Here is a 26,642-nt window from a genome sequence, read left to right as displayed (position 1 = left end):
TATGTAGTCTGTCCACAAGAGATGAAGCGGAATAGGAACTTTGGTTAGCACTTGACTGAAGTGTGTTGTGATCTGTTGATGGGGGAAGTTATGGCTGGTGAGAGGAGAGGAGAGAGAGGGGCAGAGGAGAGGTTTAATATGCTATACACACACTGGCTGAGATATATAGAAAAGGTAAAAATAGAACTGAACCAGGAAGCCAAACAAAACGCGAGGCCTGAGAGGAATACCAAGAGAACAGAAAAAAATGTACGGAGAGTACCGGCAGAGGGTGCAAAATGGCCGGCCGAAAGACAAATACAAATACCTTTATGTGTTAAATGTCAGAACACACATTGCTGGCTTACTAATGAATCCCATTTGTGGGAGAATAGAGCAGATTTGGAGTCAAGAACGAATGCACAGTATATCTATAGTACTTTGTGATGTGTATTGAGTGTAGTAATGTGATGATCACATACATTTGTCACTTATTGTTGAGGCATAAAAGCCAAAGACATAGCATTTGTAACATTAAGACTACCCAAAACGAAACATTAAAACTTTCTATGGCTGAAGTGCTGTTCTTCGATTCAAACTCTGCTTTTCCACCCACCTGGGTCAAATACTAGTGTCCATGATTCAACAAAAGCACTCAAGCAGTTCAACACGTTCTCCCTAGCTACAGCACTGTGTAAAAACATTGATTCAGTATGCAATTTATTTCAATCCAGATGGCAAACTGACTTTCAACTATTCCCAGCAGAGCTCTGTTAAATCCCCACACAGAGAGCTGAACAGTGGAAGAGCAGCGTTTTAGCTTCTATTTAGCACTTTCTCGCTTGCTATCTCTATCTCCCTTTTCCCCCTTTCAACAGCGAGCCTCTCTCTCTCTCTCTCTGTCTCTCTCTCTCCATAGCGAGCTGAACAGATTGAAGAGCAGAGTTCTAGCTTCTTCTCAGGAAACTCCCAGGTGGTTATTGTGCCTTTGCTGTCGTATGGCACTCTCTATTCACTTCAGTCTAGATTGAGCTAGCAGGAGGTGCTCCAGCTGACAAGGTAGAAACACGATATAAAAGAAGGATGTCAAAATACAGCATGAGGCTGCAGACCAGATGAGCCGTTTTGCCTGAACTCTATCACTCATTATTTTATAGAACAACAACAGTGTGGAAACTAAAATGATTGAGAGTGGCTTGTAACAATGCTTTAAAAGGATACTTCAGGATTTTGGCAATGCCCTTTATCTACTTCCCCGGAGTCAGATGAACTTGTAGATTCTATTCGTATGTCTCTGCGTCCAGTATGAAGGTAGTTAGAGGTAGATTCGCAAGCCAAAGCTTACTAGGGTTAGCACAATGGCTGGATGTCTATGGTAACAGCTAGCATGCCATAGACGTCCAGCAATTGTGCTAATGCTAGTTAACAATTGCGCTAACACTACTTAGCAACATACTTCAAACTGCACATAGAGATAGAAATGGTATGCACGAGTTCAACTGACTCTGGAGAAGTAGATAAAAGACTTAATTGCCAAAATCCGAAGTATCGCTTTAAGCCTATACTTTCTTTAGAGACCTCAGTTGGCAACGCTGGTGTAGCTTGAAGATGGGGGAGAGTTTGGAGATACATCCTCTAGGACAGATCTAAAAGGACATGAAGCCGGTCCGTTTTAAAGAACAGCCTCTATCTCTGTGATATTATATACACATAGCATTTACGTCAAGATTTCACAACATTCAGTTATTCCTTGAGGGGAATATAACAGTAGTAGGCTTTGTAACAAAAGTCAAATTAGTAGTAACCAAACATTAACATTCTGGGAGGACATTTATGAGAGAGAATAATTGCTGAATATGAGTTAATAAACAACAAGCACATATATATATATACAGTTGAAGTCGGAAGTTTACATACACTTAGGTTGGAGTCATTAAAACATTAAAACAAATTTCTTGTTAACAAACTATAGTTTTGACAAGTCGGTTAGGACATCTACTTTGTGCATGACACAAGTAATTTTTCCAACAATTGTTTAAGGACAGATTATTTCACCTATAATTCACTGTATCACAATTCCAGAGGGTCAGAAGTTTACGTACACTAAGTTGACTGCACCTTTAAACAGCTTGGAAAATTCCCGAAAACGATGTCATGGCTTTAGAAGCCTCTGATAGGCTAATTGATCATTTGAGTCAATTGGAGGTGTACCTGTGGATGTATTTCAAGGCCTACCTTCAAACTCAGTGCCTCTTTGCTTGACATCATGGGAAAATTAAAAAACAAATCAGCCAAGACCTCAGAAAAAAATTGAAGACCTCCACAAGTCTGGTTCATCCTTGGGAGCAATTTCCAAATGCCTGAAGGTACCACGTTCATCTGTACAAACAATAGTACACAAGGATAAACACCATGGGACCATGCAGCCGTCATACCGCTCAGGAAGGAGACGGATTCTGTCTCCTAGAGATGAACGTACTTTGGTGCGAAAAGTGCAAATCAATCCCAGAACAACAGCAAAGGACCTTGTGAAGATGCTGGAGGAAACAGGTACAAAAGTATCCACAGTAAAACGAGTCCTATATCGACATAACCTGAAAGGCAGCTCAGCAAGGAAGAAGCCACTGCTCCAAAACCGCCATAAAATGGGGACAAAGATCGTACTTTTTGGAGAAATGTCCTCTGGTCTGACGAAACAAAAATAGAACTGTTTGCCATAATGACCATTGTTATGTTTGGAGGAAAAAGGGGGACGCTTGCAAGCCGAAGAATACCATCCCAACCGTGAAGCACGGGGGTGGCAGCATCATGTTGTGGGGGTGCTTTTCTGCACTTCACAAAATAGATGGAATCATGAGGGAGGACAATTATGTGGATATATTGAAGCAACATCTCAAGACATCAGTCAGGAAGTTAAAGCTTGGTCGCAAATGGGTCTTCCAAATGGACAATGGCCCCAAGCATACTTCCAAAGTTGTGGCAAAATGGCTTTAACCTCTCTGGGGTATGTGGGATGATAGCGTCCCACCCGCGGGACACACTATTCAACAACCAGTGAAATAGCAGGAAGGCAAATTCAAAACAAAAAAATCTCATAATTCAAATTTCTCAAACATACAACTATTATATCTCATTTTAAAGATACACTTCTCATTAATCCAACCACATTGTCCAATTTCAAAAAGGCTTTATGGTGAAAGCATAACATTAGATTATGTTAGGACAGCGCCGAGACAAGAAAAACCACACAGCCATATTCCAAGCAAGGAGAGGCGTCACAAAAAACAGAAATACAGCTAAAATGAATCACTAACCTTTGATGATCTTCATCAGATGGCACTCCCAGGACTCAATGTTACAGAATACATGTATGTTTTGTTCGATAAAGTTCCTATTTATATCCAAAAACCCCATTTTACATTGGCGTGTAATGTTCAGAAATTTTTTGAATGAGCACATCAATTTACAGAAATACTCATCATAAACGTTGATAAAATATTCAACAGTTATTCAAAGAATTATAGATACACTTCTCCTTAATGCAACCGCTGTGTCAGATTTCAAAAAAGCTTTATGGCGAAAGCAAATTTTGCAATAATCTGAGTACAGCGCTCAGATATTAAAACAAGCCATACAGATACCCGCCATTTTGGAGTCAACAGAAATTACAAAAATGACATTATAAATATTCACTTACCTTTGATGTTCTTCATCAGAATGCACTCCCAGGAATCCCAGTTCCACAATAAATGTTTGTTTTGTTCGATAAAGTCCATAATTTATGTCCAAATACCTCCTTTTTGTTCGCGCGTTTAGTCCACTACTCCAAATGCAGGAAGCAAAATGTCACGACGAAAATTCAAAAATAATTATATTTACGTTCGTAGAAACATGTGAAACGATGTATAGCATCAATCTTTAGGATGTTTTTATCATAAATCTTCAGTAATATTCCAACCGGACAATTCCAATGTCTTCAGAAAAGAAAAGGAACACAGCTAACTCTCACGGGAGTGCGCGCCACTGAACTCATGTCATTCTCTCAGTCATCTGACTCCAGGACCTCTTATTCTCTCCCCAGTCACAGTAGAAGCATGAAACAACGCTCTGAAGACTGTTGACATCTAGTGGAAGCCTTAGGAAGTGCAAAATGAACCCTAAGTCACTGTATACTGTATAGGCAATCACTTGAAAAACCACAAACCTCAGATTTCCACACTTCCTGGTTGGATTCTTCTCAGGTTTTTGCCCGCCATATGAGTTCTGTTTTACTCACAGACATCATTCAAACAGTTTTAGAAACTTCAAAGTGTTTTCTATCCACATCTACTAATAATATGCATATCCTACCTTCTGAGCCTGAGTCGCAGGCAGTTTACTACGGGATCCTTTAGTAAATTTGTGGGCAGAACTGAAAAAGTGTGTACAAGCAAGGAGGCCTACAAACCTGAATCAGTTACACCAGCTCTGTCAGGAGGAATAGGCCGAAATTCACCCAACTTATTGTGGGAAGCTTGTGGAAGGATACCCAAAACGTTTGACCCAAATTAAACAATTTCAATGCAATGCTACCAAATACTAATTCAACTGTATATATTGCTGAGGGTATTTGTCAGGCAGGGAGGCTATGCTATTGGCTGCTGAGCAGATGTTGGCTCTAGCAGAGTGTCTGAATCTCAGCACAGCCTTAGTCCCCATTACAGTGCAGCCAGGCAGTCAGCCAGGCAGCCAGCCAGGCAGGCACAAGATCCCCAAGAGACAAGAGAGGACAACAACAATATCAACACAAACACACACACAGATACGCGCTTACGCACTCAACATTAATTGGTGAGGAAAAGGAGAATGTGGTTCCCTTATTTCCCATAACATTAACATAACTATATCACACGTCCGTGCTTATAGTAACACTATCTCCCATCATCAATAGCAAAGGCACAGTAACACATGTAATTAGCGTGATTGTGTGGAAACACCCTCAGTACATTAGCCTATATCCTACATACTCAACTGGTGGATCGCGGACCGGATCCGGACCCAGAACGGGGTCAATATGGACCGTATGTCCCCCCCCCCCCCCAAAAAAATATAATAATTATACTTATTTTTTACTCGGTCGGGCTTCAACCCTTGGTACCATAAACACACAAGACATGGAAGAATGCATAGAATTGCAGGAAATTCGCTTTAAAACTGCAAATTGTCTATCCGCCAACAAGAGGGGTGTGAACAGTTTGAGGTCACATGGGTTGTGAGGTGGGGGTTTGTTACTATGCTGATAAATGATATTATCCATCTGGACCTTTGCCACCTAGGAAATGTGTGTGACCGGACCTTCTCAAATAGTACTTAAGTACCCCTGGCCTCTATCACGCCGCACTATCCCCGATGCCTTAGTCTACATGCAGCCTGTGTGTTTTTCACCTCCTCCACCAGTGGCTTAGGCCCTAAGCCCTTATAAGCTATGGAGAAGACAGTCAAAGGAGAGGCCGGTGGGATATTGGGTTGTTGGGTATCCTCCAGAGTCCTGGGCTGCATCCCAAATACTTCTCTATTCCCTATGTTTTGACCTGGGCCCATAGGGAATAGAGTGTTATTTGGGATTCACACCAGACTAACCTGCCAGCCATCCACAGTGACTGCAGGACACAGACATGCAACCTATACAGGGATGCCAAGAGGAAGGGGCCAGTGCCAGTCAACATTGGCATAGTCAGTACAGCTAACATGTATAGGCCGTCTTGGTGTAAAATTTCATCTTTCTCTCTCTCCCTCTCTCTCATTCTCACCCCCCTCTCTCTCGCTATTATAGTCCCCTCTCCATTCCTCAATCTGTATTTTTCCTCTCTCTCTCCCTCCTTATGCTGTGTTCAACTTCCTATAGCACCAAGCCCACTGAGAGGATGAGTTGATAGTGCTGTCAGTAATGTGCAGAGCTAATGTGCAGAGTGTGCACCTCTATAGGGCAGCACAGCAATCATACTGATCCTCTCGCTCTTTCCTCTACAGGACAAAACACATCATTCCTTTGTAGCTCAGTTGGTGGAGCATGATGCTTGTAATGCCAGAGTAGTGGGTTTGATTCCTGGGACCACCCATATTTAAAATGTATGCATGCATGACTAAGTCACTTTGGATAAAAGTGTTTGCTAAATGGCATCTATTATTATATATTTATTATCATTCAGAGTGGCTGAACACACGCAAACACCCTTGGACACACACACACATCCAAAGAAACACACAGATACACAAATAACCACACACAGATACACAAATAACCACACACACACACACACACACACACACACACACACACATATACAGGTACTGTGCTGCACACACACAAGTACGCACAAATAGGCACCATAACAAGTATGAACGCCTCAGTGAAAACATCATTAATATGCAGATTGAATATCAAAAGGAAGAGACGACTTAATGGGATTCAATGAATTAAACAAAAAGTCCTCAGCAAACTGCAACAAAACAATGTTCAAGTTCACTGCTTTTGACACAATCATCTGTCTGAAGAAAATCACCCTCCCTCCCTCCCTCCCTCCCTCCCTCCAAAGATGATGTCCTCTACAGCAGAACTGCAGCACTCTTAAATAAGCATTATTACTCCTTTCAAGTTCATCATGAAAGAAGAAAGGAAGGATGGCATACTCTATGTCTGAGCCAGAGTAGTGAGTGGAGCGGAGCTGGCGCGAGGAGCGGAGCTGGAGCGAGGAGCGGAGCTGGCGCGAGGAGCGGAGCTGGAGCGAGGAGCGGAGCTGGAGCGGAGCGTGCCCAATATGACTGGAGCGTGGAGCAAGATTCCCAAATGCTCCAATATTTCTCCAGTAGCACTCACTTCGACCTCAGGGCATGCCCGGCCCAGCATGCATTTGTAGTGTACTTGTGTGCTGCTATAGCCCCTTTATTTAGCTACTGTCATGGAGTTCGCTAAATATTTTCATAAAGAAACTAAATCAAGGTGACTTACAAAGATGAGGACCAAGAGCAAGAGAGTGTCCATAGTAGTGTCCATAACTAAAGAATCATTGTGGAATCTGAAAAGCATGATGGTGTACTTTACTTACTACATTGCACATGCTAAAAGAAAGCAACGAGGTGGATAGATAACTACGTGTGTCATTGTGGCAAAGTACTTATAAACAAAGGTCTCTTAAACGTTTCATTCATTTTTGTTCTATTATCTACAGAATAGGCCATAATTGAATTTGGCCCAATAGGCCTGGCATATTCCCACGTTCAAGGAGCTTTCCGTTTTGATTGGGTTATTTTGCCTAAAAACCTTTAGGCCTACCTATAGAATAATAAAAAATAAAAACTCTGCATCTCTGCCCAGCCTGACATCAGTGGCCAAAAGGGTGTTTAGCATCTCCAGTGGCTCTGCAAGTGTGGAGAGATTATTCTCCGATGCTGGCCTGCTCTCCAGGCACCATCGTGTGAGCCTGAAGGCACAGACTGGCCAAACACGTGTTTCTGAAAAATGAATTCTAAAAATGAATTCAAAAGGCACTAATTAGTCATATCTCATATAATTTGTATATAATTCTAAGTAAGTCATAGCCTATCTGCACAATTTACAGACTATACTGATTTAATACCACAAAATGTAAATGCTGAGTTCTTTATGTCCCTACCAGCCTATTGTGTCGCACTGGCAAATGTTTCACAATGTATTTCTTTGTAGGCTATAGCCTTAAAATAATATAAATAATATAGCCTATATATAATATTCATTACTTCATTACTTCTCTGGCTCCCTGTCTGGCTCCCTGTCTGGCTCCCTGTCTGGCTCCCTGTCTGGCTCCCTGTCTGACTCCCTGTCTGACTCCCTGTCTGGCCCCCTGTCTGGCTCCCTGTCTGGCTCCCTGTCTGACTCCCTGTCTGGCTCCCTGTCTGGCTCCCTGTCTGACTCCCTGTCTGGCTCCCTGTCTGGCCCCCTGTCTGGCTCCCTGTCTGGCTCCCTGTCTGACTCCCTGTCTGGCTCCCTGTCTGGCTCCCTGTCTGGCTCCCTGTCTGGCTCCCTGTCTGACTCCCTGTCTGACTCCCTGTCTGGCCCCCTGTCTGGCTCCCTGTCTGGCTCCCTGTCTGGCTCCCTGTCTGGCTCCCTGTCTGACTCCCTGTCTGGCTCCCTGTCTGGCTCCCTGTCTGACTCCCTGTCTGGCTCCCTGTCTGGCTCCCTGTCTGGCTCCCTGTCTGACTCCCTGTCTGGCTCCCTGTCTGGCTCCCTGTCTGGCTCCCTGTCTGACTCCCTGTCTGGCTCCCTGTCTGGCTCCCTGTCTGACTCCCTGTCTGGCTCCCTGTCTGACTCCCTGTCTGGCTCCCTGTCTGGCTCCTGACCTATTTACAGTGTTTATATGCTATTTAATATAGCCTACTTGAAATTATGAGCGCTTCTTACATTCACCTTTTCATACTTTTCATTTAAATCCATATGGTTTGGTTTCAATACTTCAAAACCAATTGGTAGGTCCTGATAGTCACAAAAATAGATAGATGTTGGTTAAATTGTGATTTAAATGAATGGAGTGAATTTGGAGCGGCAGTTTTTCTTCCTATGAGTGCAGAGCAGTTTTTAGCGGAGCTGTTGGAAAGGACGATGAGCCCTGGACGCTCCATGAGGGGGATTTCCAACCGCTCAACTCCGCTCACAGGCTCTGGTCTACGCCCCAAATGGCACCCTATTCCCTTTATAGTGCACTACCATAGGGTTCTGGTCAAAAGTTATACACTCTATAGGGAATATGGTGCCTCTATCATATTCAGAAAACTTGTTTAGGTTCCCCAATGCATAGACAAGCAGCTAGCCTGCACAACTAAAGCGTCTTCTCCTCCTGCTATAAACCCATCTTGAGAGGCTGTACTGATGAATTCTCTAGAGGTGTACTGCTACACACGGTGGATTAACACTTGTGGAATTCTGTCTGGTTTGATCTGTCTCTTCAATGCCATGATCAAATGGTGTAGGTTTATAGTCAGTGGTTGCTCTTCCTTCATACAAAAAACTATGACTCAGGCAGTCATCTCTTTGGAATATGGGAAATTCTGACAAAATAACTGACTTAGAAACAGCAGGAAATGCTAACTTGTAGTGTATTCGATGTCAGATTTAACGAAAAATGTATCAACCCCTACAAAAAATCGCCATTAATTCTAATCCACATAAGAATTCACATTTCCTGTTGCTGCAGGATTATTTTCCAGCTATAGCAAACTGGCTCAAATGAAGATCCTACATCTGTCTAGGTAGATGATCTGAACTGTCCAGACAAATCAATGAAGAGCTGCCTTGCTATTACTCACTGCCAAATGAAGACGAGAAGGGACAGATGAAAGTGATAGATGTCTGAAGGAGGGACAGAGATAGAGAGAGAGACATCTAGAAGAAATTCATAACAACATTCGGCCACATTCATTTCTCAGTTTCCCAGTTTCGCAGACAGACATGCATTGGTTCTGTAATCCAGGAGACAAAACAGACTTCATAATCTCCTGCTTGATTCCCAGTACGACAAAGGCTGAGAATTACTTTTCAGCAATAACATTTAAACGGGTTAATGTAATGTGCAGGGAGCAGGATACACACGAGGCGGTGCATAAAAGCTGGGATACTGGATCATTAAACTGTTTTGATTACACTGATAGACCTCCGCACTCTTCAGCCAGATTCATTACTACTGCTCAGTTCACTTTGCTTTGGTTCACGTGTGAACTTTTTGGCTTGGCACGACTCGACCACCTGTGTGTGGTGTGTATGTGTGTGTGGTGTGTGTGTGGTGTGGTGTGTGTGTGTGTGTGTGTGTGTGTGTGTGTGTGTGTGTGTGTGTGTGTGTGTGTGTGTGTGTGTGTGCTTGCGTGTGCATGCATTTATGCATCTGTGTGTGTGTGCGTGAATCTGTGCTTGAGTGCGTGTACTCTACTCTGAGCCAGCTCATTAGGCCTCTATGCCACACAGTGTTAGTGATGGATTAGTACAATGGGCAAGTGTCAGTGATGAGGATGGCTAGGAACAGTACAGGGACAAACACAGGCCATCTGTTTGGTCCTGGCCAGGCCTGAGACACAGCAATCATAGAGGGAGGCCAGGTCTTCTGGGTCACTGCTCCACAGTGGTCTGAGGAGAGGAGAGACAGGCACTACTGCACCCATAGCAGCACACAGCACAGAGACAGTCCATGCTGGATGTGCTCGTCGCAAACGCGAACCCCATAGGGAATGACCTGCAGAGACGTACTAGATAAATACACACATCTACACAGAGATACAGCACAGTATGTACACACAATCAGCTTCCTCTTCTGCACACCAGCTACACTACTGCCTGTGCTTTAGTCATACAGTGATACAGTTCATATTCTGCTGCGTCATGTACACTGAGTGACAGTTTATTAGGTACAACCATCTAGTACCGGATCGGACCCCCAGACTGAATTCTTCGGGAGTGGATTTCAAAAGGTGTCGGACACATTCCACAGGGATGTTGGTCCATGCTGACACGGTGGCATCACGCAGTTGCTGCAGATTAGAAGGCGGTACATTCATGCATGCATTTATGCATCTGTGTTTAGTGAGTGACTGAGTGTGTCGGGAAACAGCCTTTTCCATCTCATCCCAAAGATCCTCTGCTGGGTTTGGTCAGCAACAATGTTCAGATATGGTGTGGCGTTCAATCGGTTCTCAATTGGTATCAAGGGACCTAACGTGTGCCAGGAAAACCTTCCCCACACCATTACACCATCACCACCAGCCTGTACTGTTGACACCAGGCAGGATGGGTCCAAATCCTGACTGCCATCAGCATGACGCAACAGGAACCTGTCACGTCCTGACCATAGTAAGATGTGATTTTCTATGGTAGAGTAGGTCATGGCGTGACAGGGGGTGTTTTGTGTTTTTCTATGTTTTCTATTTCTATGTTTAAGTTCTAGTTTTTCTTTTTCTATGTTGTTGTTTTTTTGGGTTGATCTCCAATTGGAGGCAGCTGGTCCTCGTTACCTCTGATTGGAGATCATATTTAAGTAGGGGTTTTTCTTCCTGGGTTTTGTGGGTGATTATATTTTTGTTTGTTTCTCTCTGCGTCACGGTTTGTTGTTTTGTTATTTCAGTTATTTATGTATTGCAAAGTTCCACGGATTAAATAAAATGTGGAACTACAACCACGCTGTACTTTGGTCCGATCCTTTCGACAGCCGTGACAGAACCGGGATTCGTCGGACCAAGAAATGTTTTTCCACTCCTCAGTTGTCCAGTGTTGGTGATGGCGTGTCCACTGGAGCCACTTCATCTTGTTTTTGCCTGTTAGGAGTGGAACCCAGTGTGGTCGTCTGCTGCAATAACCATCCGTGACAAGGACTAACGAGTTGTGTGTTCCGAGAAGCCGTACTGCAGACCACTGTTGTACTGCGATGTTATTTGCCTGTTTGTGGAACGCCTGTTAGCTTGCACGATTCTTGTCATTCTCCTTCGACCTCTCTCATCAACAAGCTGTTTCTCCCACATGACGGCCGCTGACTGGATGTTTTTTGTTTGTCGCACCATTCTTGGCAAACCCTAGACACTGTTGCGTGTGAAAAGCCCAGGAGGGCGGCCATTTCTGAGATACTCGATCCGGTCCGTCTGGCACCGACGATCATACCACACGAAAAGTCACTTAGGTCACTCGTTTTGCCCATTCTAACTTTCAATCAAACAGTAATTGACTGCCTCAATGCCTGTCTGCCTGCTTTATATAGCATGCCAAGGCCATGTCTGTCTGTAGGAGCGATCCATTTTCGTAAACTGGCCAATAAGTGTATATAATGCACAGTACAGAGCCTGTCATGTATATACTGTACAATACAGAGCCTTCACTGCTGTGTCATATATATACTGTACAATACAGAGCCTTCACTGCTGTGTCATGTATATACTGTACAGTACAGAGCCTTCACTGCTGTGTCATGTATATACTATACAATACAGAGCCTTCACTGCTGTGTCATATATATAATGTACAATACAGAGCCTTCACTGCTGTGTCATGTATATACTGTACAATACAGAGCCTTCACTGCTGTGTCATATATATAATGTACAATACAGAGCCTTCACTGCTGTGTCATGTATATACTGTACAATACAGAGCCTTCACTGCTGTGTCATGTATATACTGTACAGTACAGAGCCTCCACTGCTGTGTCATGTATATACTGTACAATACAGAGCCTTCACTGCTGTGTCATGTATATACTGTACAATACAGAGCCTCCACTGCTGTGTCATGTATATACTGTACAATACAGAGCCTTCACTGCTGTGTCATGAATATACTGTACAGTACAGAGCCTTCACTGCTGTGTCATATATATACTGTACAATACAGAGCCTTCACTGCTGTGTCATGTATATACTGTACAATACAGAGCCTTCACTGCTGTGTCATGTATATACTGTACAGAGCCTTCACTGCTGTGTCATGTATATACTGTACAATACAGAGCCTTCACTGCTGTGTCATGTATATACTGTACAGAGCCTTCACTGCTGTGTCATGTATATACTGTACAGTACAGAGCCTTCACTGCTGTGTCATGTATATACTGTACAGTACAGAGCCTTCACTGCTGTGTCATGAATATACTGTACAGTACAGAGCCTTCACTGTTGTGTCATGTATATACTGTACAATACAGAGCCTTCACTGCTGTGTCATGTATATACTGTACAGTACAGAGCCTTCACTGCTGTGTCATGTATATACCGTACAGTACAGAGCCTTCACTGCTGTGTCATGTATATACTGTACAATAGAGCCTTCACTGCTGTGTCATGTATATACTGTACAGTACAGAGCTTTCACTGCTGTATCATGCATATACTGTACAATACAGAGCCTTCACTGCTGTGTCATGTATATACTGTACAATACAGAGCCTTCACTGCTGTGTCATGTATATACTGTACAATACAGAGCCTTCACTGCTGTGTCATATATATACTGTATAGAGCCTTCACTGCTGTGTCATGTATATACTGTACAATACAGAGCCTTCACTGCTATGTCATGTATATACTGTACAATACAGAGCCTTCACTGCTGTGTCATATATATACAGTACAGAGCCTTCACTGCTGTGTCATGTATATACTGTGCAGAGCCTTCACTGCTGTGTCATGTATATACTGTACATTACAGAGCCTTCACTGCTGTGTCATGTATATACTGTACAATACAGAGCCTTCACTGCTGTGTCATATATATACTGTATAGAGCCTTCACTGCTGTGTCATGTATATACTGTACAATACAGAGCCTTCACTGCTATGTCATGTATATACTGTACAATACAGAGCCTTCACTGCTGTGTCATATATATACAGTACAGAGCCTTCACTGCTGTGTCATGTATATACTGTGCAGAGCCTTCACTGCTGTGTCATGTATATACTGTACATTACAGAGCCTTCACTGCTGTGTCATGTATATACTGTACAGTACAGAGCCTTCACTGCTGTGTCATGTATATACTGTACATTACAGAGCCTTCACTGCTGTGTCATGTATATACTGTACATTACAGAGCCTTCACTGCTGTGTCATGTATATACTGTACAATACAGAACCTTCACTGCTGTGTCATGTATATACTGTACAGTACAGAGCCTTCACTGCTGTGTCATGTATATACTGTACAATACAGAGCCTTCACTGCTGTGTCATGTATATACTGTACAGTACAGAGCCTTCACTGCTGTGTCATGTATATACTGTACAATACAGAACCTTCACTGCTGTGTCATGTATATACTGTACAGTACAGAGCCTTCACTGCTGTGTCATGTATATACTGTACAGTACAGAGCCTTCACTGCTGTGTCATATATATACTGTACAATACAGAGCCTTCACTGCTGTGTCATGTTTATACTGTACAGTACGGAGCCTTCACTGCTGTGTCATGTATATACTGTACAATAGAGCCTTCACTGCTGTGTCAAATATATACTGTACAGTACAGAGCCTTCACTGCTGTGTCATATATATATACTGTACAGAGCCTTCACTGCTGTGTCATGTATATACTGTACAATGCAGAGCCTTCACTGCTATGTCATGTATATACTGTACAATACAGAGCCTTCACTGCTGTGTCATGTATATACCGTACAGTACAGAGCCTTCACTGCTGTGTCATATATATACAGTACAGAGCCTTCACTGCTGTGTCATGTATATACTGTACAATACAGAGCCTTCACTGCTGTGTCATGTATATACTGTACAGTACAGAGCCTTCACTGCTGTGTCATGTATATACTCTACAGTACAGAGCCTTCACTGCTGTGTCATGTATATACCGTACAGTACAGAGCCTCCACTGCTGTGTCATGTATATACTGTACAATAGAGCCTTCACTGCTGTGTCATGTATATACTGTACAGTACAGAGCCTTCACTGCTGTGTCATGCATATACTGTACAATACAGAGCCTTCACTGCTGTGTCATGTATATACTGTACAGTACAGAGCCTTCACTGCTGTGTCATGTATATACTGTACAGTACAGTGCCTTCACTGCTGTATCATGTATATACTGTACAGTACAGAGCCATCACTGCTGTGTCATGTATATACCGTACAGTACAGAGCCTTCACTGCTGTGTCATGTATATACTGTACAATAGAGCCTTCACTGCTGTGTCATGTATATACTGTACAGTACAGAGCTTTCACTGCTGTATCATGCATATACTGTACAATACAGAGCCTTCACTGCTGTGTCATGTATATACTGTACAATACAGAGCCTTCACTGCTGTGTCATGTATATACTGTACAATACAGAGCCTTCACTGCTGTGTCATATATATACTGTATAGAGCCTTCACTGCTGTGTCATGTATATACTGTACAATACAGAGCCTTCACTGCTATGTCATGTATATACTGTACAATACAGAGCCTTCACTGCTGTGTCATATATATACAGTACAGAGCCTTCACTGCTGTGTCATGTATATACTGTGCAGAGCCTTCACTGCTGTGTCATGTATATACTGTACATTACAGAGCCTTCACTGCTGTGTCATGTATATACTGTACAGTACAGAGCCTTCACTGCTGTGTCATGTATATACTGTACAATACAGAACCTTCACTGCTGTGTCATGTATATACTGTTCAGTACAGAGCCTTCACTGCTGTGTCATGTTTATACTGTACAGTACAGAGCCTTCACTGCTGTGTCATGTATATACTGTACAATAGAGCCTTCAATGCTGTGTCAAATATATACTGTACAGTACAGAGCCTTCACTGCTGTGTCATGTATATACTGTACAGAGCCTTCACTGCTGTGTCATATATATAATGTACAATACAGAGCCTTCACTGCTGTGTCATGTATATACTGTACAATAGAGCCTTCACTGCTGTGTCAAATATATACTGTACAGTACAGAGCCTTCACTGCTGTGTCATATATATATACTGTACAGAGCCTTCACTGCTGTGTCATGTATATACTGTACAATGCAGAGCCTTCACTGCTATGTCATGTATATACTGTACAATACAGAGCCTTCACTGCTGTGTCATGTATATACCGTACAGTACAGAGCCTTCACTGCTGTGTCATATATATACAGTACAGAGCCTTCACTGCTGTGTCATGTATATACTGTACAATACAGAGCCTTCACTGCTGTGTCATGTATATACTGTACAGTACAGAGCCTTCACCGCTGTGTCATGTATATACTGTACAGTACAGAGCCTTCACTGCTGTGTCATGTATATACTGTACAATACAGAGCCTTCACTGCTGTGTCATGTATATACTGTACAATACAGAGCCTCCACTGCTGTGTCATGTATATACTGTACAGTACAGAGCCTTCACTGCTGTGTCATGTCTATACTGTACAGTACAGAGCCTTCACTGCTGTGTCATGTATATACTATACAATACAGAGCCTTCACTGCTGTGTCATGAATATACTGTACAATACAGAGCATTCACTGCTGTGTCATGTATATACTGTACAGAGCCTTCACTGCTGTGTCATGTATATACTGTACAGAGCCTTCACTGCTGTGTCATGTATATACTGTAGGCTATACTGTACAGTGGTGTCAGGTTCTCTCTGGGCTGCTGTCTCATTAATCTACAGAGAGAGCCGCAGTGCTGAAGCGAGAGAGGAGAGAGAGAGAAAGAGAGAGAGAGAGAAGGGGAAGAGAGAGAGGGGTGTGAGAGAGAGAGCGAGAGAGCCAGGGGAACAAAGAATGGATTCTGTGGAGCTCAGAGGTTCAGATACCAGCTAGGAACTAACAGGAAGGAGACTGGAGCTGGGAGAAGGAGGGTAAAGATCTCTAGGGTGACATTGGTACAAATATGACACTGCCCCTTTGGCATTACCTGGGAATAAATACCTGGGAAACAATATCAAATTCCTAACAATATGATGCACCAGCTAAACGTTACAGCTCCTAGGCTAAAGACTCGTCTGAGTGGACTCAGTGGACACTTCCATGCACCTCAAACTATTGGGATTTTTTTGTCTTTCTATTTTCTCTTTCCCTCTGTATTTCCCGACACACTCAGTCCCTTACTAAACCCTGTTGAACTTTATTGTGTTACAAGATCTGCCACTCAGGTAGAATAGAAGCTTAGAGGCATTAGAAATGTCAGATCAAGAGTTGCAGACTGTAGCTAGGTAAGTAATGAATCCCAAAGAGGTAGCAAACCACAAAGCACTATGGGAAGAATTATTGGCCAGAAAAGACTACCGTAATTTCCGGACTATAAGCCGCAACTTTTTTCCCACGCTTTGAACCTCGCGGCTTAAACAATGACGCGGCTAATATATGGATTTTTCCCGCTTTCAATTTTTTTTGAAAGGAGATGACTTCAGTGGTTTCAGTGCACAGGAGGAGGAAGATAGTGACCAATGACTTTCTTGGTAGGCTACTGTTTACTGCAAATTTTTTATTTTTTGTTACAAGCCGTGTTTCGTTAAAGCCTATTTATTTTTATTACAAGCCGTGTTTCGTTAAGCCTGTGTAAAGTTAATTTGTTTCAATGTACCGGTAGGCACCTGCGGCTTATAGACATGTGCGGCTTATTTATGTTCAAAATAAATAAAAAATTAAAATTCAGTGGCTTCGGCTTATATTCAGGTGCGCTCAATAGTCAGGAAATTACAGTAGGTAGAAGGAAAGGATTAGGAGTAAGATACAGTACTATTATAAACTGGGTGGTTCGAGCCCTGAATGGCTGAAATCCGTGGTATATCAGACCGTATACCATGGGTATGACAAAACGTTGGTAACCAGTTTATAATAGCAATAAGGCACCTCGGGGTTTGTGATATATGGCCAATATACCACACGTTGCGTCGTGCTTAAGAGCAGCCCTTAGCCGTGGTATATTGGTAATATACCACACCCCTTCGGGCATTATTGCTTGATTACAAACTGGGTGGTTCGAGTCCTGAATGGCTGACAATCATGGTATATCAGACCGTATACCACGGGTATGACAAAACATTTATTTTTACTGCTCTAATTAAGTTGGTAACCAGTTTATAATAGCAATAAGGCACCTCGGGGGTTTGTGATATATGGCCAATATACCAAGGCTAAGGGCTGTGTCCTAACACTCCACATTGCGTTGTGCATAAGAACAGTCCTCAGCCGTGGTATATTGGACATATACCACACCCCCTCATGCCTTATTGCTTAATTATACTATGCCAAGATATTACATTTTACGGATCTTGTTTACATCATTCTCTATCTAATCTTTGCATCCTGTAGTACTAACTCAAAAAAGTTCTGGGACACTGTAAAGTCCATGGAGAATAAGAGCACCTCCTCCCAGCTGCCCACTGCTCTGAGGCTAGGAAACACTGTTACCACAGATAAATCCACTATAATTGAGATTTTCAATAAGCATTTCTCTACGGCTGGCCATGCTTTCCACCTGGCTACCCCTACCCCGGGCAAACTGCCCGGCACCTTCCACAGCAACCCGCCAAAGCCCCCACCATTTCTCCTTCACCCAAATCCAGATAGCTGATGTTCTGAAAGAGCTGCAAAATCTGGACCCATACAAATTAGCCGGGCTAGACAATCTGGACCCTCTCTTTCTAAAATTATCTGCCAAAATTGTTGCAACCCCTATTACTAACCTGTTCAACCTCTCTTTCGTATCGTCTGAGATTCCCAAAGATTGGAAAGCTGCCGTGGTCATCCCCCTCTTCAAAGGGGGTGACACTCTAGACCCAAACTGCTACAGACCTATATCGATCCTACCCTGTCTTTCTAAGGTCTTCGAAAGCCAAGTTAACAAACAGATTACCGACCATTTCGAATCCCACCGTACCTTCTCCGCTATGCAATCTGGTTTCAGAGCTGGTCATGAGTGCACCTCAGCCACGCTCAAGGTCCTAAACGACATCATAACCGCCATCGATAAGAGACATTACTGTGCAGCCGTATTCATCGACCTGGCCAAGGCTTTCGACTCTGTCAATCACCACATTCTTATTGGCAGACTCGACATCCTTGGTTTCTCAAATGATAGCCTCTCCTGGTTTACCAACTACTTCAATGATAGAGTTCAGTGTGTCAAACCGGAGGGCCTGTTGTCCGGACCTCTGGCAGTCTCTATGGGTGTGCCACAGGGTTCAATTCTCGGGCCGACTCTCTTCTCTGTATATATCAATGATGTTGCTCTTGCTGCTGGTGATTCTCTGATCCACCTCTACGCAGACGACACCATTCGGTATACTTCTGGCCCCTCTTTGGACACTGTGTTAAGTAACCTCCAGACGAGCTTCAATGCCATACAACTCTCCTTCCGTGGCCTCCAACTGCTCTTAAACGCAAGTAAAACTAAATGCATGCTATTCAATCGATCACTGCGCGCACCTGCTCGCCTGTCCAGCATCACTAGTCTGGATGGTTCTGACTTAGAATACATGGACAACTACAAATACCTGGGTGTCTGGTTAGACTGTTAACTCTCCTTCCAGACTCACATTAAGCATCTCCAATCCAAAATTAAATCTAGAATCGACTTCCTATATCGCAACAAAGCATCCTTCACTCATGCTGCCAAACATACCCTCGTAAAACTGACCATTCTACCGATCCTCGACTTCAGTGATGTCATCTATAAAATAGCCTCCAACACTCTACTCAACAAACTGGATGCAGTCTATCACAGTGCCATCCGTTTTGTCACCAAAGCCCCATACACTACCCACCATTGCGACCTGTACGCTCTCATTGGTTGGCCCTCGCTTCATACTCGTCGCCAAACCCACTGGCTCCAGGTCATCTACAAGTCTCTGCTCGGTAAAGCCCCGCCTTATCTCAGCTCACTGGTTACCATAGCAGCACCCACTCGTAGCACGCGCTCCAGCAGGTATATCTCACTGGTCACCCCCAAAGCCAATTCCTCCTTTGGTCGTCTTTCCTTCCAGTTCTCTGCTGCCAATGACTGGAACGAACTGCAAAAATCTCTGAAGCTGGAGATTCATATCTCCCGCACTTGCTTTAAGCACCAGCTGTCAGAGCAGCTCACAGATCACTGCACCTGAACATAGCCCATCTGTAAACAGCCCATCTATCTACCTACCTCATCCCCATACTGTATTTATTTATTTATCTTGCTCCTTTGCACCCCAGTATCTCTTCCTGCACATTCATCTTCCACACATCTACCATTCCAGTGTTTAATTGCTATATTGTAATTACTTCACCACCATGGCCTATTTATTGCCTTAACTTACCTCATTTGCACTCACTGTATATAGACTTTGTTTTCTTTTGTTCTACTGTATTATTGACTGAATGTTTGTTTATTCCATGTGTAACTCTGTGTTGTTGTATGTGTCGAATTGCTATGCTTTATCTTGGCCAGGTCGCAGTTGTAAATGAGAACTTGTTCTCAACTAGCCTACCTGGTTAAATAAAGGTGAAATAAAAGAAAGAAAGAAATCCATCTGTATCTCTTCATTTCTCTGGACAGATTGGGGCATCCTAATACTGCTCCATATAGGATGACTATGTACACTGAGAGAATATACTCTATACTGAGAGTGACTACAGCGGGAGTCTTCATTGCTCCTGTGCTGACTGTGGATCCTGCAGGTACTGCTGCAGAGTCCTGAGCTACCCCAGTGACATCATCACTGGCTGAGGAGAGAGGGAGCATGCAGCAGTTGCAAAGTGAGCTAAAAGACTATATTTTTGCTTCCTGCCTGCACCACAATGAAATGTAAAATCACTACTAGCAGCAACATGTCTGTTGCTATCGTGGTGTGTGCGTGCGCATGTGCGCACGTGTCTCTGTGTGCGTCTGTGTGTGTTTGTGTAAAAACAGCCACAAAAACATGTGTGCTGTGATGCCTGCAATCGTAGCAGTCTGAGGTAGAGGTGAAACGCTCCATGGAATACTCACTCCTGGCACACATTTGTATTATTTATTGTCGTGGGTCGGCACAGCAACAGTAGAGCCGCTTGAACCCCAAACACACAGTCAGAGACAGCTTCGTCATCACTGCCTCACTGCTGACGGAAGCAGCCTGTCAGTCCGCTCTGCAGGCAGGCACACTGTGGCTGGAATGTCTGTCTGACAGCGACTAGGTTCATGTTCACTAAGCTGCAGAGAAAGGTGTTTATCTATCAAGGTTTGTGAGCAACAGAACTGTGCTTATGTCCCAGTAAGGCAGAACATTGTACTTTATAACCAGTAATGTATGCTCTGGTATGTTCCTGATATGTAATAGGACATGATGTGGTATTAATGTGTATTGTCTGGTAATGACTTAGTATAATTCAAAACAACTAGTAACTAATTAATGACCCAAATAAACAAACAATTCATAGGCTATTAGTGTGTAAGTGCATTTTTACCATGGAAGTAAATACCATATCAAAATATTTCCATGGAAGTAAATACCATATCAAAATATTTCCATGGAAGTAAATACCATATCAAAATATTTCCATGGAAGTAAATACCATATCAAAATATTTCTGTGCTTCTTATCCGACACTCTACAGGTCACCTGGGACTGGTGTGGTTAAAGGTCCACTTCTGGTGCTGCTGGCTAAATATGGAGGTGTAAGGTTTCATGCAACGCCTGCCTGAAGTTGGCACTCAACCAGAGATGTTTGTTTTGTTCTGTCAAACTGCTATGGAGTATACCGTATCTTAACAGCTGTACAGCACTGACTCCAGGAATGGGTTAGGGCACAGCAGCTCAGATGCATGCAGCTTAACCAAGTACTAGAGAGATGCATGTTGGGTTTATCAGTTGTCATGGTGAGTAGTTAGTAAAAGTAAAGGAGAAAACTCACCAGACCAATTGTCGGTCTGCACAGTACAGGGCTGCTCTTTCACCGTTCGCTTGCTGTCAGAGCGGTGGGATATAGGGACCACCCACCGTTGGCGACTGACCAGAATGACCATAATTTTCGCCCGTTTCTACATGTAGAATCGCTTTGCACTTGGTTTGCAAATTACGGCCGCCACTCTGTTCAGAGGTGGTAAGTAGTCTCGCCGGCAGACGCTCGACAATCCTACCGGTCTCTCCATGTTGTAGTAGTAAAAAACAGCACAATTTCAAGCTGTCAGTGACAAGGATGCAAATGTTTAAATTCTGAAATTTGGCATCAGAGATTTCGTTTTAATTGCTGAAAGAGCAGCAATCAAAGGGACAAGCTGAAGCAGTCAGTGTCTGCATCCTAAATGGCACCCTATTCCCCATGAAGTGCACTACTTTTGACCATAACCTCATAGAGCCCTGATCAAAAGTAGGGCACTAAATTGGGAATAGGGTGACATTTGGGATGTACCGGTGACATCATTAGAATCATGGTTATTACTGTCATGACAGCAAATCATCCTAATCTGAGAGAGCACCACAGCCTTGGAGGATTTATCTCACTATTCCTCTACATTATGGATGAACCATGTTGTTGCAGGGGGCCTTCGAATCAAAGTGACATGCGTTGGGTAGATTCAGCTCTGTGGCGTCAGGACTGGTTCAAATAGTATTTGTGAGCGTTTGCTTGAGTCTGTTTGCCTTTACTGTACGATTCCATTAGTTCTACTGCACCAGGCATATTCAAATAAACACAACTGAAGTATTTGAAAGACAACAAATACTATTTGAACCCAGGCCTGGTGGCATAGAGTAGGCCTGTAGCTAGAGGGACTGATAAGCAGAGCTGTGGCTGTCTAAATCACATCTTACTTCTATTCTAGGTTCTATTAAGCCTGAGCCAGCAGTTAGAAATACATATAAATAGGGGAACAGCAATCCCAGTCCCAGGATTATCATGGGGTGAAATGATCCCACTTGGAACCCTTTCTCTCTCCTGTGATGTAATGTTCACTCTAGGTGGAATTTCAGTTCCAGGATTTATTTGGTATTGCATCTAGGAGAGATTATTTTGACTGGGAATGATTGGGGATTATCCCACATGCAGTTTTAAGAGGTCCTTTTGGTAATAACATGTTCATGTACAGTAACAAATGCACATATGACAGTCCAACATTAAACAAAGTACAATTTATAAAGGCTTTATATAGCATACTTTATAAGCATAACATAAATGCTTCACAAAGAATCTATAAGTGTATGTCATACTCTATAAATGGTGTATAAACATACATAGTGTGTTGTGTCACATTTGGCAATTGACCCTACAGTGGGAATGGTTATGTCACCCTTTATAGAGCATGATATACGCTTATAGATTATTTGTGAAGCATTTTTGCAGTGCTTACGAAGCCTTTATGTATGCTATTAAAAGCCTTAAAGTTGTACTTCGTTTAAAGTGGGACTCAACAACTAAATGTGCTAATATGATCAAAAGACGAGAATTGTATAATAATGAAGAAAATGCTTAGATAATTTTAGATAATCTTTGTTAAATTTCAACGGTCTGCTTGTATTTTGACAATAGGGACATAATTATGATCAAACTGTATGGTATAGGCATGAGAAGAAAGAAAAGCGAACTTGACATCTACAACAGGCTTTTCTATCTGAATGTAGGCTCCAAAAACAAAGCTGCCTAGCCCTTTCCTGCAGTCAATGACCAAAAGCACCCTCTTTGGCCTCATGGGTGAAATGTTATTCATATTTTCCCTAATTTAATCATTATTAAAGTTTTTTTTTTTTTAACTGACCGAAATCCGGTGTTTCTATGTCAAACTGTTTTGCTATATTTCAATCTTCTGTAATGTATATAAAGTGTAATATTGGGATGCAAACTCAGAATGTAATACATTTCAACTGTATATCTGACATGATACAGGTGTCTTGCTTTTTTAAGCCCATAACCATGTGTGTGAAGTGTATACTTTTGTTTCAGGGTAGATGTGTTTAAGACTACCTAGAATCACTGTGTGTGAACCTGATTTAGCCCACTGCAGTAAAAGTTTAACAAACCCCAACATTACCAGGCAACACGCCAGGCAGTAAACAACATAACTTAACAACGCCCACTTAGACGAAAGCAGCGGAAGTCTATTTCAATAATGCATTTACAAGACAAAATCAGAACTCCATCCAAGTCCTGCATTAGACTTCCAGGGAACGGTGGTGATTTCATTAGTGCGCCACAGAATGCAGCATCTTGACTGAGGCCTGTAGACTGTGGACGTCCCAAATGGCACCCTACTTTTGACCAGACTCCTATGCACCCTGGTCCAATATAGTGCACTACATAGGGTGCCATTTGGGACACCACCACTGCCTCTGTGCCAGTGCCTCAGTCACCCATACTGATGAGGAGGAGAGGACTTCTCTGCTCATCTGGATCAATAACGTTCTATGAAAGACAGAGACAAATTTAATTCAAGCTCCTGTCTAAAGTCATTCATAAATGTACTTGTTTCTTTTTTAAACCTGTATGAATTCCAGGTGAATTGAAGATGGTAAAAGTAAGGAATACCAATGTGCCATAAGACTAGAAGAGCTTTGGGGAAAATACAGTACACTTCAAGACTTGGCTAGGAGTGATTCCAGTTTCCTTCAGGGTGAGCAAGACCAAACACCATCAGAAGTTAAAATGCTCATCTTGCCAACAAAGTCAATGCATCTCAAAATCTTGAGTTCCCTCCTTTTTTTAAAGGTTTATTTAATTACTGCAGTGGGCTAAATCAGGGTCACAGTGTTTCTTGGTAGTCTGAAACACATCTACTTTGAAACACACATGGTTATAGGCTTACAAAAAAGAAGATACCTGTACCATTTCAGATCATTTTGAGTTTGCATCCCAATGTTACACATTATATACATCACAGAAGGCAGAACTATAACAAAACCGTTTAACATATAAAACAGGATTTTCCGCATTTTTTTTAACAATGTTGATTAATGAAATTATGAAAGATATGAATTACATTCCACCCATGAGGCCACTAGATGGCACTTTGGTCATTCGACCGTAATCAGTATCATAAAGGGTTTGAATATGTCCTGTTCCAAACCACCCTGTAACAATAGAGAGCAGCAGATCCAGAGATGCATTCTGAATAGAACCAGAGAGCACATTAGAAGCTGAGTACGGCTGTGAGCAGTGCAGCCCTAAAGCGTTGAGGTACACAGACTAATAATGCCCAAATGCAGTATATAAAGAGCTGAAGCTCTCTTTCTCCCATACACTCTCTCACATGTTCTCTTCTATCTATCTATCTATCTATCTATCTATCTATCTATCTATCTATCTATCTATCTATCTATCTATCTATCTGTCCTGTCTGTCTGTCTGTCTGTCTGTCTGTCTGTCTGTCTGTCTGTCTGTCTGTCTGTCTGTCTGTCTGTCTACCTCCCCTTCCCTCTCTCTGTGAGAGAATTACAGATCAGCAACAACGGTCTGAGAGTGATTCAAATGTGACTTGTGACAAGCCTTAAAATGTGTCTTGTGTTTCAATACTTTGTCTCTCTCTTAGAGCAGATGCAAGGACCTGATCAGGCATGGATCAGCAAAAGGAAGGCCAGGGTCATTACAATACTCAGAAAGTCAGAGGTTCTGATACAAAGAACACAAAAAAATTGTAATGTTGATTGATTGCAGATTGATTGCAAATGGCTGATTGATTGACTGACCCCTTCTTATACTGTAGATTCTCTGAAAAGGTATCAACATTTGTTTACAGACTTTACATGGTTGGTGTTAAATCCTACCATTTCCTTTCAATTCAGTGTTTCAGTCACATTGGAAAGTAGGCTATAGTTTTCCTTTGTTGTCAGATCCCAGAGATGTTGTGGATGGTGAAGGTCTGTACATATTGTCATTGCTAATATGATGGTAAGGAGAACTGCCACATCTCTAAGCGTCCAGGTTAGGAGACACACTCACAAACTGTTATTGATGCTGATTATCACTCTCTACCTAGGCCAAGGCCAGTCTAAGACCCAGACAAACATAGAAAATGCTGATTATCATTCTCTACTTAGGCCAAGGCCAGTCTAAGACCCAGACAAATATAGAAAATATGAAAAGTGTCATAGATCAATAGATGATCCATAGATGATCAATACTGTATGATGAACGATTCAGGACAGTTGAGGCCCACCGAAGCCATGCTTCCAAAATGCAGCCAGCAGAATGACATCAAATACCCGATGAGATACATTAGATCTTTACACATTTAATACGCAATGCAGATTACGGTTTTCTCTATTTTCATCAAGCTGTCATTTGATGCGCACAGGTAGCAGATACTCAGACGAAAGAGACATGACCCACAGTGGGGCAACCAACGGTGACAGCAACAGCGTCAATATAATAGGTTCCCTGCTTGCTAAACAGGAACTGACCTGGATCGTGCAGGTGTACTCCGAGTCATCCAGCAGCCTCACGGTACAGTTGTATTCTCGTTCCAGATTCCTGATGCTGCCACTCATGAAACGGCTCAGCATCTTCTTGCTCTGTGTCTGTGTATGGGACCACAAAAAACTGCACACAGCATAGATGTAATGTCACATCAACAACGTCCCTCCTCTTTGGTCCAACACCTGGGTGGCATACAGCGGTGGTTGAGCATCGTATTTCCGGTAGCCCAGATGTGATATCGCACTGAATGCTCAACGGCTGGGCAACCAAATAATGTATACTGTATCACTCAATGTGATAAAATGTTAGCCTGCTGCTGATGTCCAGTTAAACTGTTATCATACCTCCACACTCTTCATTGCTCTCTTCAGTCAAATGCTGCTGGGCGGGCCACGGACGAGTCTCTGAATGACGTATCTGCGCGCAAACGACAGTCAAAGCCGAGGAAATTGGCTACATTTCTGTGTGTAAACCACAGGTTGGTTCTCCGCGGGAGCAATGTGACGAATAGTAATTTCGAATCTCCCACGTTTCCATCAGAATGCAGGGCCATGCCCATCAGCTGAAATAATACGAATAGCCAGCAAGGACTGCTCGACCTGATTCGATGAGCTGCTCAGTTCAAGAGCTGTTTACATTGTATTTCAAATCGCACCGTATGCAAATGGTGCATCACGCGCTCGAGGAGAGCCGCTGGAAAGGAGGTTGGAGAGCGGGAGGTGTTCATCGTAGACTGTTTCATAATACAGAGAATGCAATAGTCATATTTTTCTAGATTCAACCTTTGAAATAACCTAGGGA

At 42.8% G+C, this 26,642-nt stretch overlaps 1 protein-coding gene across 1 annotated transcript in view; it reads right to left on the bottom strand.

Moving 5' to 3' along the window:
• Positions 1-26,426, bottom strand: part of LOC106587600 (FERM domain-containing protein 5) — a 125,091-nt gene extending 98,665 nt beyond the window's left edge. The window contains exon 1 of the mRNA XM_045708769.2: positions 25,826-26,426. Within this exon, the coding sequence (XP_045564725.1) occupies positions 25,826-25,927 (102 nt within the window). The 5' untranslated portion in view covers positions 25,928-26,426. The remainder of the gene's footprint in view (positions 1-25,825) is intronic.
• Between the last annotated feature and the right edge of the window lie 216 nt (positions 26,427-26,642).

Source organism: Salmo salar, chromosome 26 (genome assembly GCF_965601325.2).
Source record: "Salmo salar chromosome 26, fSalSal1, whole genome shotgun sequence".
Lineage (NCBI taxonomy): Eukaryota > Metazoa > Chordata > Actinopteri > Salmoniformes > Salmonidae > Salmo > Salmo salar.
This window is presented reverse-complemented; position numbering and strand designations above follow the sequence as displayed.